At 43.3% G+C, this 17841-nt stretch overlaps 1 protein-coding gene across 3 annotated transcripts in view; it reads right to left on the bottom strand.

Annotated features, from left to right (window-relative positions):
- fam91a1 (family with sequence similarity 91 member A1) overlaps positions 1-17841 on the bottom strand; it is a 137424-nt gene that overhangs the window by 93940 nt on the left and 25643 nt on the right. For all 3 annotated transcript variants that reach the window (XM_090228520.1, XM_090228522.1, XM_090228521.1), the window contains 2 exons: positions 2907-2974; positions 2673-2786 (listed from right to left, as the gene is read on the bottom strand). In XM_090228520.1, the coding sequence (XP_090084646.1) occupies positions 2673-2786; positions 2907-2974 (182 nt within the window). The remainder of the gene's footprint in view (positions 1-2672; positions 2787-2906; positions 2975-17841) is intronic.

Genomic DNA, 17841 nt, shown 5'->3' with positions numbered 1-17841 from the left:
AGAGACCTCTGGTAATATATATTGTTTTAAACCATTTAGGTTAGAGACCTCTGGTAATATATATATATTGTTTTAAACCATTTAGGTTAGAGACAAGACCTCTGGTAATATATATATATTGTTTTAAACCATTTAGGTTAGAGACCTCTGGTAATATATATATATTGTTTTAAACCATTTAGGTTAGAGACCTCTGGTAATATATATTGTTTTAAACCATTTAGGTTAGAGACCTCTGGTAATATATATATATTGTTTTAAACCATTTAGGTTAGAGACCTCTGGTAATATATATATATTGTTTTAAACCATTTAGGTTAGAGACCTCTGGTAATATATATTGTTTTAAACCATTTAGGTTAGAGACCTCTGGTAATATATATATATTGTTTTAAACCATTTAGGTTAGAGACCTCTGGTAATATATATATATTGTTTTAAACCATTTAGGTTAGAGACCTCTGGTAATATATATTGTTTTAAACCATTTAGGTTAGAGACAAGACCTCTGGTAATATATATATATTGTTTTAAACCATTTAGGTTAGAGACCTCTGGTAATATATATATATATTGCTTTAAACCATTTAGGTTAGAGACCTCTGGTAATATATATTGTTTTAAACCATTTAGGTTAGAGACCTCTGGTAATATATATTGTTTTAAACCATTTAGGTTAGAGACAAGCCCTCTGGTAATATATATATATTGTTTTAAACCATTTAGGTTAGAGACAAGACCTCTGGTAATATATATATATTGTTTTAAACCATTTAGGTTAGAGACCTCTGGTAATATATATTGTTTTAAACCATTTAGGTTAGAGACAAGACCTCTGGTAATATATATATATTGTTTTAAACCATTTAGGCTGGAGACCTCTGGTAATATATATATATTGCTTTAAACCATTTAGGTTAGAGACCTCTGGTAATATATATATATATTGCTTTAAACCATTTAGGTTAGAGACCTCTGGTAATATATATTGTTTTAAACCATTTAGGTTAGAGACCTCTGGTAATATATATTGTTTTAAACCATTTAGGTTAGAGACAAGCCCTCTGGTAATATATATATATTGTTTTAAACCATTTAGGTTAGAGACAAGACCTCTGGTAATATATATATATTGTTTTAAACCATTTAGGTTAGAGACCTCTGGTAATATATATTGTTTTAAACCATTTAGGTTAGAGACAAGACCTCTGGTAATATATATATATTGTTTTAAACCATTTAGGTTAGAGACCTCTGGTAATATATATATATTGTTTTAAACCATTTAGGTTAGAGACCTCTGGTAATATATATATATTGTTTTAAACCATTTAGGTTAGAGACCTCTGGTAATATATATTGTTTTAAACCATTTAGGTTAGAGACAAGACCTCTGGTAATATATATATATTGTTTTAAACCATTTAGGTTAGAGACAAGACCTCTGGTAATATATATTGTTTTAAACCATTTAGGTTAGAGACCTCTGGTAATATATATATATTGTTGTAAACCATTTAGGTTAGAGACCTCTGGTAATATATATATATATTGTTTTAAACCATTTAGGTTAGAGACCTCTGGTAATATATATATATATTGTTTTAAACCATTTAGGTTAGAGACAAGACCTCTGGTAATATATATTGTTTTAAACCATTTAGGTTAGAGACAAGATCTCTGGTAATATATATATATTGTTTTAAACCATTTAGGCTAGAGACCTCTGGTAATATATTTAGAATAGATACCTCTGGTAATATATTTAGAATAGAGACCTCTGGTAATATATTTAGAATAGAGACCTCTGGTAATATATTTAGAATAGAGACCTCTGGTAATATATTTAGAATAGAGACCTCTGGTAATATATTTAGAATAGAGACCTCTGGTAATATATTTAGAATAGATACCTCTGGTAATATATTTAGAATAGAGACCTCTGGTAATATATTTAGAATAGAGACCTCTGGTAATATATTTAGAATAGAGACCTCTGGTAATATATTTAGAATAGAGACCTCTGGTAATATATTTAGAATAGAGACCTCTGGTAATATATTTAGAATAGAGACCTCTGGTAATATATTTAGAATAGAGACCTCTGGTAATATATTTAGAATAGATACCTCTGGTAATATATTTAGAATAGAGACCTCTGGTAATATATTTAGAATAGAGACCTCTGGTAATATATTTAGAATAGAGACCTCTGGTAATATATTTAGAATAGAGACCTCTGGTAATATATTTAGAATAGAGACCTCTGGTAATATATTTAGAATAGAGACCTCTGGTAATATATTTAGAATAGAGACCTCTGGTAATATATTTAGAGACAAGATGTTTTCTTTGCTGCATGCCTGTCGTGAAGCAGTGCTCCTTTTTCCCTCTCAGACACTCAGAGGCTGCATGACAGTGACCTTGCAAAGTCTACTCAGACCGGTCTGTGCTCTTGGTAATAACAGGAAATGAAATGATAGAATGTACCAACATTGCTCACTTTGCAGGCTTCTCCAGTGTAACAAATGTACAAATCTAACAGAAGAGTCATCGGGGTCTGCATCCCCGCTCGCCATCATGGCTAGATTATATATTGTTTAAACTGACTGGTGAAAAGACGAGCACGGTGTCATCCTCTACCACTATCAGGAAGCTCTACAGAGACTCACCCTGATGTCATCCTCTGTGATGTATCCGGTCTGAGCCACCCACCACGCCTCTACAGAGATCTCTATTGGCTTGGAGGGCAGCAGGTCCCGCGCTGTTTTCCTACGGAAGAATTTCTGATAGGAGACACAAGTCCATACATGTTAAATCACTGTTACTATTCATTAGTCAGTAATTACATTTTAAAAAATATGACCAAGGTAATAACGACATGCTTCAAGGTCTTCATGTCTTACCTTGGAAGACCTGCACTGGTTCATCAAGTCAATATACTGGTTCCTCCCGATGCCCAGCAGTCTTAGACCTAGAAGACAGACAGGAGACATTAATCACTGGTTCATCAAGTCAATATACTGGTTCCTCCCGATGCCCAGCAGTCTTAGACCTAGAAGATAGACAGGAGACATTAATCACTGGTTCATCAAGTCAATATACTGGTTCCTCCCGATGCCCAGCAGTCTTAGACCTAGAAGATAGACAGGAGACATTAATCACTGGTTCATCAAGTCAATATACTGGTTCCTCCCGATGCCCAGCAGTCTTAGACCTAGAAGACAGACAGGAGACATTAATCACTGGTTCATCAAGTCAATATACTGGTTCCTCCCGATGCCCAGCAGTCTTAGACCTAGAAGATAGACAGGAGACATTAATCACTGGTTCATCAAGTCAATATACTGGTTCCTCCCGATGCCCAGCAGTCTTAGACCTAGAAGATAGACAGGAGACATTAATCACTGGTTCATCAAGTCAATATACTGGTTCCTCCCGATGCCCAGCAGTCTTAGACCTAGAAGATAGACAGGAGACATTAATCACTGGTTCATCAAGTCAATATACTGGTTCCTCCCGATGCCCAGCAGTCTTAGACCTAGAAGATAGACAGGAGACATTAATCACTGGTTCATCAAGTCAATATACTGGTTCCTCCCGATGCCCAACAGTCTTAGACCTAGAAGATAGACAGGAGACATTAATCACTGGTTCATCAAGTCAATATACTGGTTCCTCCCGATGCCCAGCAGTCTTAGACCTAGAAGATAGACAGGAGACATTAATCACTGGTTCATCAAGTCAATATACTGGTTCCTCCCGATGCCCAACAGTCTTAGACCTAGAAGATAGACATTAATCACTGGTTCATCAAGTCAATATACTGGTTCCTCCCGATGCCCAGCAGTCTTAGACCTAGAAGACAGACAGGAGACATTAATCACTGGTTCATCAAGTCAATATACTGGTTCCTCCCGATGCCCAGCAGTCTTAAACCTAGAAGATAGACAGGAGACATTAATCACTGGTTCATCAAGTCAATATACTGGTTCCTCCCGATGCCCAGCAGTCTTAGACCTAGAAGATAGACAGGAGACATTAATCACTGGTTCATCAAGTCAATATACTGGTTCCTCCCGATGCCCAGCAGTCTTAGACCTAGAAGATAGACAGGAGACATTAATCACTGGTTCATCAAGTCAATATACTGGTTCCTCCCGATGCCCAGCAGTCTTAAACCTAGAAGATAGACAGGAGACATTAATCACTGGTTCATCAAGTCAATATACTGGTTCCTCCCGATGCCCAGCAGTCTTAGACCTAGAAGACAGACAGGAGACATTAATCACTGGTTCATCAAGTCAATATACTGGTTCCTCCCGATGCCCAGCAGTCTTAGACCTAGAAGATAGACAGGAGACATTAATCACTGGTTCATCAAGTCAATATACTGGTTCCTCCCGATGCCCAGCAGTCTTAGACCTAGAAGATAGACAGGAGACATTAATCACCGATTTTTATATATTTTTTCGTTATTTTACCAGGTTACAGGGGAGAGGAGGGGGATGAATGAGCCAATTGAAAACTGGGGATTATTAGGTGACCATAATGGTTTGAGGGCCAGATTGGGATATTAGCCAGGACACCGGGGTTAACACCCCTACTCTACGATAAGTGCCATGGGATCTTTAATGACCTCAGAGAGTCAGGACACCCATTTAACGTCCCAACCGAAAGAAGGCACCCTACACAGGGCAGTGCCAATCACTGCCCTGGGGCATTGGGATATATTTTTAGACCAGAGGAAAGAGTGCCTCCTACTGGCCCTCCAACACCACTTCCAGCAGCATCTGGTCTCCCATCCAGGAACTGACCAGGACCAACCCTGCTTAGCTTCAGAAGCAAGCCAGCAGTGTTATGCAGGGTGGTATGCAGGGTGGTATGCTGCCGACCAGGACCAACCCTGCTTAGCTTCAGAAGCAAGCCAGCAGTGGTATGCCGCTGGCCTTAGACCAGAGCCATATTCCCTGTATAGTACACTACCTTAGACCAGAGACCCATTCCCTGTATAGTACACTACCTTAGACCAGAGCCCCATTCCCTGTATAGTACACTACCTGAGACCAAAGCCCTATCCCCTGTATAGTACACTACCTGAGACCAGAGCCCTACTCCCTGTATAGTACACTACCTGAGACCAGAGCCCTACTCCCTGTATAGTACACTACCTGAGACCAGAGGCCTATTCCCTGTATAGTACACTACCTTAGACCAGAGCCCTACCCCCTGTATAGTACACTACCTGAGACCAGAGGCCTATTCCCTGTATAGTACACTACCTGAGACCAGAGCCCTATTCCCTGTATAGTACACTACCTTAGACCAGAGCCCTACCCCCTGTATAGTACACTACCTGAGACCAGAGGCCTATTCCCTGTATAGTACACTACCTGAGACCAGAGCCCTACTCCCTGTATAGTACACTACCTGAGACCAGAGGCCTATTCCCAATGTAAATTGTCCAGTGGCGATTTTTATGAATTGTTCAGCAGTCTAATGGCTTGGGGGTAGAAGCTGTTGAGGAGCCGTTTGGTCCTAGACTTAGTGCTCCGGTACCGCTTGCCATGTGGTAGCAGAGAAAACAGTCTATAATTTGGGTGACTGGAGTCTGACAATTTTATGGGCTTTCCTCTGACATCGCCTATTATATAGGTCCTGGATGGCAGGAAGCTTGGCCCCAGTGATGTACTGGGCCGTACGCTCTACCCTCTGTAGTGGCTTACGGTCAGATGCCGAGCAGTTACCATACCAGGCGGTGATGAAACCGGTCAGGATGCTCTCGATGGTGCAGCTGTAGAACCTTTTGAGGATCTGGGGGCGCATGCCAAATCTTTTAATTTTCCTGAGGGGGAAGAGGTTTTGTCATGCCCTCTTCACGACTGTCTTGATGAGGACATCAACGAACTTGAAACTCTCAACCCGCTCCACTTCAGCCCTGTCGATGTTAATGGGAGCCTGTTCACACCCCTGAGGGGCCCCAGTGTTAAGGATCAGCGTGGCAGACGTGTTGTTGCCTACTCTTACCACCTGGGGCGGCCCGTCAGGAAGTCCAGGATACAGTCGCAGAGGGAGGTGTTAAGTCCAAGAGTCCTTAGCTTAGTGATGAGCTTCGTGGGCACTATGGTGTTGAACGCTGAGCTGTTGTCAAGGAACAGTATTCTCACATAGGTGTTCCTTTTGTCCAGGTGGGAAAGGGTGGTGTGGAGTGCAATAGAGATTGCGTCATCTATGGATCTGTTGGGGGGGTATGTGAATTGGAGTGGGTCTAGGGTGTCCGGGAGGATGCTGTTGATGTGAGCCATGACCAGCCTTTCAAAGCACTTCATGGCTACCAACGTGAGTGCCACGGGGCGGTAATCAGGTAGGCAGGCTATCTTCGCTTCCTTGGGCACAGGGACTATGGTGGTCTGCTTGAACATGTAGGTATCACAGACTCGGTCAGGGAGAGGTTGAAAATGTCAGTGTAGACACTTGACAGGTCCGTGCATGCTTTGAGTACACGTCCTGGTAATCCATCTGGCCCAGCAGCTTTGTGAATGTTGACCTGTTTAAAGGTTGTGCTCACATCAGCTACCGAGAGTGATGTCACACAGTCATCCAGAACAGCTGGTGATCTCGTGCATGCTTCAGTGTTGCTTGCCTCGAAGCGAGCATAAAGTTTGTCTGGTAGGCTCGCGTCACTGGGCAGCTCGCGTCTGGGTTTCCCTTTGTAGTCTGTAATAGTTTTCAAGACCTGCTACATCCGACGAGCATCAGAGCCAGTGTAGTAGGATTAAATCTTAATCCTGTATTGACGCTTTGCCTGTTTGATGGTTCATCTGAGGGCATAGCGGGATTTCTTATAAGCACCTGGATTAGTCTCTCGCTCCGTGAAAGCAGCAGCTCTAGCCTTTAGCTCAATGCGGATGTTGCCTATAATCCATGGCTTCTGGTTGGGATATGTACGTACAGTCACTGTGGGGACGACGTCATCGATTAACTTATTGACGAAGCCGATGACTGAGGTGGTGTATTCCTCAATGCCATTGGATGAATCCCAGAACATATTCAGTCTGTGCTAGCAAAACAGTCCTGTAGTGTAGCATCCGCGTCATCTGACCACTTCCATATTGAGTGAGTCACTGGTACTTCCTGCTTTAGTTTTTGCTTGTAAGCAGGAATCAGGAAGATAGAATTGTGTTCAGATTTGCCAAATGGAGGGCGGGGGAGAGCTTTGCATGCATCTCTGTGTGTGTAGGAAAGGTGGTCTAGGATTTTTTTCCCCCTGGTTGCACATGTGACATACTGGTAAAAATGTAGTAAAACTGATTTAAGTTTGCCTGCATTAAAATCCCCGGCCACTAGGAGCACCGGTTCTGGGTGAGCATTTTCTTCTTTGTTTATGGCCTTATAGAGTTGGTTGAGAGCGGTTTTAGTGCCAGCTTTGCTTTGTGGTGGTAAATAGACGGCTACGAAAAATACAGATGAGAACTCTCTTGGTAGATAGAGTACCTCATGATAAGCTGTAGACCACACTAACTCCGGTGAGCAATACCGAGACTCCTTTAATATTAGGCATCGCACACCAACTGTTATTGACAAATAGACACACACCCCCCACCCCTCAACTTACCAGAGGTAGCATCTCTGTTCTGCCGGTGCATGGAAAATCCCGCCAGCTCTATATTGTCCGTTTCTTCGTTCAGCCAAATCTCGGTGAAACATAAGATGTTACAGTTTTTAATGTCCCATTGGTAGGATAATCTTAATAGTTGGTCATCAATTTTACTTTCTAACGATTGCACGTTAGCAAGGAGAATGGAAAGCATTGGGAGTTCACTCGCTCGCCTCCGGCTTCTCAGGATCCCCGATCTGCGTCCCCTTTTCCAGCGTCTTTCCTTCACGCAAAAGGCGTGTTCCAGTGAAAGCAGGACATCCTTCTCGTCAAACTCGTTAAAGGAAAAAGTTTCTACCAGTCCGCGGTGAGTAATCGCTTTTCTGATGTCCAGAAGTTATTTTCAGTCATAAGAACTAGTAGCAGCAACATTATGTTTGAACTGGACTGTGTTTACAGCATGAGCGGCCGTGAGTAGATGCGCTTGTTTTGAGATCAAAGCAAGAGCTGCATATAGCCACCTATGCACATTTTGTTCATATACTTTGCTAGTTAGTTTTAAAAATGTTGCCACTTACAAAGAACTTAGTCTTTACATACAAATCAAAAGTTTGGACACCTGCTCATTCAAGTGTTTTTCTTCATTTGTACTATTTTCTACGTTGTAGAATAATAGTGAAGACATCACAACTATGAAAAAACACATATTGAATCATGTAGTAACCAAAAAAAGTGTTAAATTAAAACATATTTTATATACTTGAGATTCTTCAAAGTAGCCACCCTTTGCATTGATGACAGCTTTGCACACTCTTGGCATTCTCTCAACCAGCTTCATCTGGAATGCTTTTATAACAGTTTTGAAGGAGTTCCCACATATGCTGAGCACTTGTTGGCTGCTTTTCCTTCACGCTGCTGTCAAACTCATCCCAAACCATCTCGGTTGGGTGATTGTGGAGGCCAGGTCATCTGATGCAGCACTCAATCACACTCCATCTTGGTCAAATAGCCAGTACACAACCTGGAGGTGTGTTGGGTTATTGTCCTGTTGAAAAACAAATGATAGTCCCACTAAGTCCAAACCAGATGGAATGGCGTATCGCTGCAGAATTCTGTGGTAGCCATGCTGGTTAAGTGTGCCTTGAATTCTAAATAAATCACAGACACTGTAACCAGCAAAGCACCACAACACCATCCACCTCCTCCTCCATGCTTCACGGCGAGAACCACACATGTGGAGATCATCCGTTCACCTACTCTGCATCTCACAAAGACACGGCGGTTGGAATTTCGAGTCATCATACCAAAAAGGACACATTTCCAACGGTCTAATGTCCATTGCTCGTGTTTCTTGGCCCGAGCAAGTCTCTTTGTGTCCTTTAGTAGTGGTTTCTTAGCAGAAATTCGGCCATGAAGGCCTGATTCACGCAGTCTCCTCTGAACAGGTGATTTTGTAAGTGTCCGTTATTTGAACTCTGTGAAGAAATTATTTAGGCTGCAATTTCTGAAGCTGGTAACTGTCAGTCTGACAGTAGAAAGTTATGGAGCCATCTGGCTTTTGGCCACAGTCTGATAGCAGAAAGTCATGGAGCAATCTTGCTTTAGGCCACAGTCTGACAGCAGAACAACATGGAGCCATCCTGCTTCTGGCCAGTCTGACAGCAGAAAGTCATGGAGCCAACCAGCTTCTGGCCAGTCTGACAACAGAAAGTCATGGAGCCATCCTGTTTCTGGCCAGTCTCTCAGCAGAAAGTCATGGAGCCACCCTGCTTCTGGCCAGTCTGACAGGAGAAATTCATGGAGCCACCCTGCTTCTGGCCAGTCTGACAACAGAAAGTCATGGAGCCATATGCTTCAGGCCAAACTGACAACAGAAAGTCATGGAGCCATCCTGCTTCTGGCCAGTCTCTCAGCAGAAAGTCATGGAGCCATCCTGCTTCTGGCCAGTCTCTCAGCAGAAAGTCATGGAGCCATCCTGCTTCTGGACAGTCTCTCAGCAGAAAGTCATGGAGCCATCCTGCTTCTGGACAGTCTCTCAGGAGAAAGTCATGGAGCCATCCTGCTTCTGGCCAGTCTCTCAGCAGAAAGTCATGGAGCCATCCTGCTTCTGGCCAGTCTTTCAGCAGAAAGTCATGGAGCCATCCTGCTTCTGGCCAGTCTCTCAGCAGAAAGTCATGGAGCCATCCTGCTTCTGGCCAGTCTTTCAGCAGAAAGTCATGGAGCCATCCTGCTTCTGGCCAATCTCTCAGCAGAAAGTCATGGAGCCATCCTGCTTCTGGCCAGTCTCTCAGCAGAAAGTCATGGAGCCATCCTGCTTCTGGCCAGTCTCTCAGCAGAAAGTCATGGAGCCATCCTGCTTCTGGCCAGTCTTTCAGCAGAAAGTCATGGAGCCATCCTGCTTCTGGACAGTCTCTCAGGAGAAAGTCATGGAGCCATCCTGCTTCTGGACAGTCTCTCAGGAGAAAGTCATGGAGCCATCCTGCTTCTGGCCAGTCTCTCAGCAGAAAGTCATGGAGCCATCCTGCTTCTGGCCAGTCTCTCAGCAGAAAGTCATGGAGCCATCCTGCTTCTGGCCAGTCTTTCAGCAGAAAGTCATGGAGCCATCCTGCTTCTGGCCAGTCTTTCAGCAGAAAGTCATGGAGCCATCCTGCTTCTGGCCAGTCTCTCAGCAGAAAGTCATGGAGCCATCCTGCTTCTGGCCAGTCTCTCAGCAGAAAGTCATGGAGCCATCCTGCTTCTGGCCAGTCTCTCAGCAGAAAGTCATGGAGCCATCCTGCTTCTGGACAGTCTCTCAGCAGAAAGTCATGGAGCCATCCTGCTTCTGGACAGTCTTTCAGCAGAAAGTCATGGAGCCATCCTGCTTCTGGCCAGTCTCTCAGCAGAAAGTCATGGAGCCATCCTGCTTCTGGCCAGTCTCTCAGCAGAAAGTCATGGAGTCATCCTGCTTCTGGCCAGTCTCTCAGCAGAAAGTCATGGAGCCATCCTGCTTCTGGACAGTCTCTCAGGAGAAAGTCATGGAGCCATCCTGCTTCTGGACAGTCTCTCAACAGAAAGTCATGGAGCCATCCTGCTTCTGGCCAGTCTCTCAGCAGAAAGTCATGGAGCCATCCTGCTTCTGGACAGTCTCTCAGCAGAAAGTCATGGAGCCATCCTGCTTCTGGACAGTCTCTCAGGAGAAAGTAATCTACCAATGCTGCTTCATTCATTAATTTGCCATTTTTAATGCAATGGGCTTTAGCAATTATTGTTTTATCAGTTACTGAGTTCCTCAAAATGAATTTGTTAATTAGTTAGAAGAGGAATAACAGTCAGAACAGTTAATTTGAAAATAAGGTCAAAGACAGTGTTTCCCATGTATTAATTTGGCAGCAGTGGCCCAATGCCACAACTCTGGTGTTACTAGCACAATGTTTTAACTCACTGATGTTCTTATCCCTGGGAGAGGGAGTACTACAATACTACTAACAGCCAGCGGTTTATCCCTGAGAGAGGGAGTACTACAAGACTACTACTAACAGCCAGCAGTGTATCCCTGAGAGAGGGAGTACTACAATAATACTAACAGTCAGCAGTTTATCCCTGAGAGAGGGAGTACTACAATACTACTAACAGCCAGCAGTTTATCCCTGAGAGAGGGAGAACTACAATACTACTAACAGTCAGCAGTTTATCCCTGAGAGAGGGAGTACTACAATACTATTAACAGCCAGCAGTGTATCCCTGAGAGAGGGAGTACTACAATACTACTACTAACAGTCATCAGTTTATCCCCGAGAGAAGGAGTACTACAATACTACTACTAACAGCCAGCAGTTTATCCCTGAGAGAGGGAGTACTACAATACTACTACTAACAGTCAGCAGTTTATCCCTGAGAGAGGGAGTACTACAATACTACTACTAACAGCCAGCAGTGTATCCCTGAGAGAGGGAGAACTACAATACTACAAACAGTCAGCAGTTTATCCCTGAGAGAGGGAGTACTACAATACTACTAACAGCCAGCAGTGTATCCCTGAGAGAGGGAGAACTACAATACTACAAACAGTCAGCAGTTTATCCCTGAGAGAGGGAGTACTACAATACTACTAACAGCCAGCAGTTTATCCCTGAGAGAGGGAGAACTACAATACTACTAACAGTCAGCAGTTTATCCCTGAGAGAGGGAGTACTACAATACTATTAACAGCCAGCAGTGTATCCCCGAGAGAAGGAGTACTACAATACTACTACTAACAGCCAGCAGTTTATCCCTGAGAGAGGGAGTACTACAATACTACTACTAACAGTCAGCAGTTTATCCCTGAGAGAGGGAGTACTACAATACTACTAACAGTCAGCAGTTTATCCCTGAGAGAGGGAGTACTGCAATACTACTACTAACAGTCAGCAGTTTATCCCTGAGAGAGGGAGTACTACAATACTACTACTAACAGTCAGCAGTTTATCCCTGAGAGAGGGAGTACTACAATACTACTACTAACAGTCAGCAGTTTATCCTTGAGAGAGGGAGTACTACAATACTACTAACAGCCAGCAGTGTATCCCTGAGAGAGGGAGTACTACAATACTACTACTAACAGTCAGCAGTTTATCCCTGAGAGAGGGAGTACTACAATCCTACTACTAACAGTCAGCAGTTTATCCCTGAGAGAGGGAGTACTACAATACTACTACTAACAGTCAGCAGTTTATCCCTGAGAGAGGGAGTACTACAATACTATTAATAGCCAGCAGTGTATCCCTGAGAGAGGGAGTACTACAATACTACTACTAACAGCTAGCAGTTTATCCCTGAGAGAGGGAGTACTACAATACTACTAACAGCCAGCAGTTTATCCCTGAGAGAGGGAGAACTACAATACTACTAACAGCCAGCAGTTTATCCCTGAGAGAGGGAGTACTACAATACTACTAACAGTCAGCAGTTTATCCCTGAGAGAGGGAGTACTACAATACAACTACTAAGAGTCAGCAGTTTATCCCTGAGAGAGGGAGTACTACAATACAACTACTAAGAGTCAGCAGTTTATCCCTGAGAGAGGGAGTACTACAATACTACTACTAACAGTCAGCAGTGTATCCCTGAGAGAGGGAGTACTACAATACTACTATTAACAGCCAGCAGTTTATCCTTGAGAGAGGGAGTACTACAATACTACTAACAGCCAGCAGTGTATCCCTGAGAGAGGGAGTACTACAATCCTACTACTAACAGTCAGCAGTTTATCCCTGGGAGAGGGAGTACTACAATACTACTACTAACAGTCAGCAGTTTATCCCTGAGAGAGGGAGTACTACAATCCTACTACTAACAGTCAGCAGTTTATCCCTGAGAGAGGGAGTACTACAATACTACTACTAACAGCCAGCAGTTTATCCCTGAGAGAGGGAGTACTACAATACTACTACTAACAGCCAGCAGTTTATCCCTGAGAGAGGGAGTACTACAATACTACTACTAACAGTCAGCAGTTTATCCCTGAGAGAGGGAGTACTACAATACTACTACTAACAGTCAGCAGTTTATCCCTGAGAGAGGGAGTACTACAATCCTACTACTAACAGTCAGCAGTTTATCCCTGAGAGAGGGAGTACTACAATACTACTACTAACAGCCAGCAGTTTATCCCTGAGAGAGGGAGTACTACAATACTACTACTAACAGTCAGCAGTTTATCCCTGAGAGAGGGAGTACTACAATACTACTACTAACAGTCAGCAGTTTATCCCTGAGAGAGGGAGTACTACAATCCTACTACTAACAGTCAGCAGTTTATCCCTGAGAGAGGGAGTACTACAATACTACTACTAACAGTCAGCAGTTTATCCCTGAGAGAGGGAGTACTACAATACTACTACTAACAGTCAGCAGTTTATCCCTGAGAGAGGGAGTACTACAATACGACTACTAACAGTCAGCAGTTTATCCCTGAGAGAGGGAGTACTACAATACTACTACTAACAGCAAGCAGTGTATCCCAGAGAGAGGGAGTACTACAATACTACTACTAACAGCCAGCAGTTTATCCCTGAGAGAGGGAGTACTACAATACTACTAACAGTCAGCAGTTTATCCCTGAGAGAGGGAGTACTACAATACAACTACTAAGAGTCAGCAGTTTATCCCTGAGAGAGGGAGTACTACAATACTACTACTAACAGTCAGCAGTTTATCCCTGAGAGGGGGAGCACTACAATACTACTACTAACAGTCAGCAGTTTATCCCTGAGAGAGGGAGTACTACACTACTACTACTAACAGCCAGCAGTGTATCCCTGAGAGAGGGAGTACTACAATACTACTACTAACAGCAAGCAGTGTATCCCAGAGAGAGGGAGTACTACAATACTACTACTAACAGCAAGCAGTGTATCCCAGAGAGAGGGAGTACTACAATACTACTACTAACAGCCAGCAGTGTATCCCTGAGAGAGGGAGTACTACAATACTACTACTAACAGTCAGCAGTGTATCCCTGAGAGAGGGAGTACTACAATACTACTACTAACAGCAAGCAGTGTATCCCAGAGAGAGGGAGTACTACAATACTACTACTAACAGCAAGCAGTGTATCCCTGAGAGAGGGAGTACTACAATACTACTATTAACAGCCAGCAGTTTATCCCTGAGAGAGGGAGTACTACAATACTACTATTAACAGCCAGCAGTTTATCCTTGAGAGAGGGAGTACTACAATACTACTAACAGCCAGCAGTGTATCCCTGAGAGAGGGAGTACTACAATACTACTACTAACAGTCAGCAGTTTATCCCTGAGAGAGGGAGTACTACAATACTACTACTAACAGTCAGCAGTTTATCCCTGAGAGAGGGAGTACTACAATACTACTAACAGCCAGCAGTGTATCCCTGAGAGAGGGAGTACTACAATACTACTACTAACAGTCAGCAGTTTATCCCTGAGAGAGGGAGTACTACAATACTATTAATAGCCAGCAGTGTATCCCTGAGAGAGGGAGTACTACAATACTACTACTAACAGCTAGCAGTTTATCCCTGAGAGAGGGAGTACTACAATACTACTAACAGTCAGCAGTTTATCCCTGAGAGAGGGAGAACTACAATACTACTAACAGCCAGCAGTTTATCCCTGAGAGAGGGAGTACTACAATACTACTAACAGTCAGCAGTTTATCCCTGAGAGAGGGAGTACTACAATACAACTACTAAGAGTCAGCAGTTTATCCCTGAGAGAGGGAGTACTACAATACTACTACTAACAGTCAGCAGTTTATCCCTGAGAGAGGGAGTACTACAATACTACTACTAACAGTCAGCAGTTTATCCCTGAGAGGGGGAGCACTACAATACTACTACTAACAGTCAGCAGTTTATCCCTGAGAGAGGGAGTACTACAATACAACTACTAAGAGTCAGCAGTTTATCCCTGAGAGAGGGAGTACTACAATACTACTACTAACAGTCAGCAGTTTATCCCTGAGAGAGGGAGTACTACAATACAACTACTAAGAGTCAGCAGTTTATCCCTGAGAGAGGGAGTACTACAATACTACTACTAACAGTCAGCAGTTTATCCCTGAGAGAGGGAGTACTACAATACTACTACTAACAGTCAGCAGTTTATCCCTGAGAGGGGGAGCACTACAATACTACTACTAACAGTCAGCAGTTTATCCCTGAGAGAGGGAGTACTACACTACTACTAACAGTCAGCAGTTTATCCCTGAGAGAGGGAGTACTACACTACTACTACTACTAACAGTCAGCAGTTTATCCCTGAGAGAGGGAGTACTACAATACTACTACTAACAGCCAGCAGTTTATCCCTGAGAGGGGGAGTACTACAATACTACTACTAACAGTCATCAGTTTATCCCTGAGAGAGGGAGTACTGCACTACTACTACTAACAGCCAGCAGTGTATCCCTGAGAGAGGGAGTACTACAATACTACTACTAACAGCAAGCAGTGTATCCCTGAGAGAGGGAGTACTACAATACTACTACTAACAGCAAGCAGTGTATCCCTGAGAGAGGGAGTACTACAATACTACTACTAACAGCAAGCAGTGTATCCCAGAGAGAGGGAGTACTACAATACTACTAACAGCCAGCAGTGTATCCCTGAGAGAGGGAGTACTACAATCCTACTACTAACAGTCAGCAGTTTATCCCTGGGAGAGGGAGTACTACAATACTACTACTAACAGTCAGCAGTTTATCCCTGAGAGAGGGAGTACTACAATACTACTAACAGCCAGCAGTGTATCCCTGAGAGGGAGTACTACAATCCTACTACTAACAGTCAGCAGTTTATCCCTGGGAGAGGGAGTACTACAATACTACTACTAACAGTCAGCAGTTTATCCCTGAGAGAGGGAGAACTACAATACTACTAACAGTCAGCAGTTTATCCCTGAGAGAGGGAGTACTACAATACTACTATTAACAGCCAGCAGTTTATCCCTGAGAGAGGGAGTACTACAATACTACTAACAGCCAGCAGTGTATCCCTGAGAGAGGGAGTACTACAATCCTACTACTAACAGTCAGCAGTTTATCCCTGGGAGAGGGAGTACTACAATACTACTACTAACAGTCAGCAGTTTATCCCTGAGAGAGGGAGTACTACAATACTACTACTAACAGTCAGCAGTTTATCCCTGAGAGAGGGAGTACTACAATACTACTACTAACAGTCAGCAGTTTATCCCTGAGAGAGGGAGTACTACAATACTACTAACAGCCAGCAGTGTATCCCTGAGAGAGGGAGAACTACAATACTACAAACAGTCAGCAGTTTATCCCTGAGAGAGGGAGTACTACAATACTATTAACAGCCAGCAGTGTATCCCCGAGAGAAGGAGTACTACAATACTACTACTAACAGCCAGCAGTTTATCCCTGAGAGAGGGAGTACTACAATACTACTAACAGTCAGCAGTTTATCCCTGAGAGAGGGAGTACTACAATACAACTACTAAGAGTCAGCAGTTTATCCCTGAGAGAGGGAGTACTACAATACTACTACTAACAGTCAGCAGTTTATCCCTGAGAGGGGGAGCACTACAATACTACTACTAACAGTCAGCAGTTTATCCCTGAGAGAGGGAGTACTACACTACTACTACTAACAGCCAGCAGTGTATCCCTGAGAGAGGGAGTACTACAATACTACTACTAACAGCAAGCAGTGTATCCCTGAGAGAGGGAGTACTACAATACTACTATTAACAGCCAGCAGTTTATCCTTGAGAGAGGGAGTACTACAATACTACTAACAGCCAGCAGTGTATCCCTGAGAGAGGGAGTACTACAATACTACTACTAACAGTCAGCAGTTTATCCCTGAGAGAGGGAGTACTACAATCCTACTACTAACAGTCAGCAGTTTATCCCTGAGAGAGGGAGTACTACAATACTACTACTAACAGTCAGCAGTTTATCCCTGAGAGAGGGAGTACTACAATACTATTAATAGCCAGCAGTGTATCCCTGAGAGAGGGAGTACTACAATACTACTAACAGCCAGCAGTTTATCCCTGAGAGAGGGAGAACTACAATACTACTAACAGCCAGCAGTTTATCCCTGAGAGAGGGAGTACTACAATACTACTAACAGTCAGCAGTTTATCCCTGAGAGAGGGAGTACTACAATACAACTACTAAGAGTCAGCAGTTTATCCCTGAGAGAGGGAGTACTACAATACTACTACTAACAGTCAGCAGTTTATCCCTGAGAGAGGGAGTACTACACTACTACTACTACTAACAGCCAGCAGTGTATCCCTGAGAGAGGGAGTACTACAATACTACTACTAACAGCAAGCAGTGTATCCCAGAGAGAGGGAGTACTACAATACTACTACTAACAGCAAGCAGTGTATCCCAGAGAGAGGGAGTACTACAATACTACTACTAACAGTCAGCAGTGTATCCCTGAGAGAGGGAGTACTACAATACTATTAATAGCCAGCAGTGTATCCCTGAGAGAGGGAGTACTACAATACTACTACTAACAGCTAGCAGTTTATCCCTGAGAGAGGGAGTACTACAATACTACTAACAGCCAGCAGTTTATCCCTGAGAGAGGGAGAACTACAATACTACTAACAGCTAGCAGTTTATCCCTGAGAGAGGGAGTACTACAATACTACTAACAGCCAGCAGTTTATCCCTGAGAGAGGGAGTACTACAATACTACTACTAACAGTCAGCAGTTTATCCCTGAGAGAGGGAGTACTACACTACTACTACTACT

Source organism: Oncorhynchus mykiss, chromosome 30, assembly GCF_057628025.1.
Source record: "Oncorhynchus mykiss isolate SJ-2025 chromosome 30, ASM5762802v1, whole genome shotgun sequence".
Taxonomy (NCBI): Eukaryota; Metazoa; Chordata; class Actinopteri; order Salmoniformes; family Salmonidae; genus Oncorhynchus; species Oncorhynchus mykiss.
The sequence above is the reverse complement of the archived record's forward strand: the minus strand, read 5'-3'. Positions and strand labels throughout refer to the sequence as shown.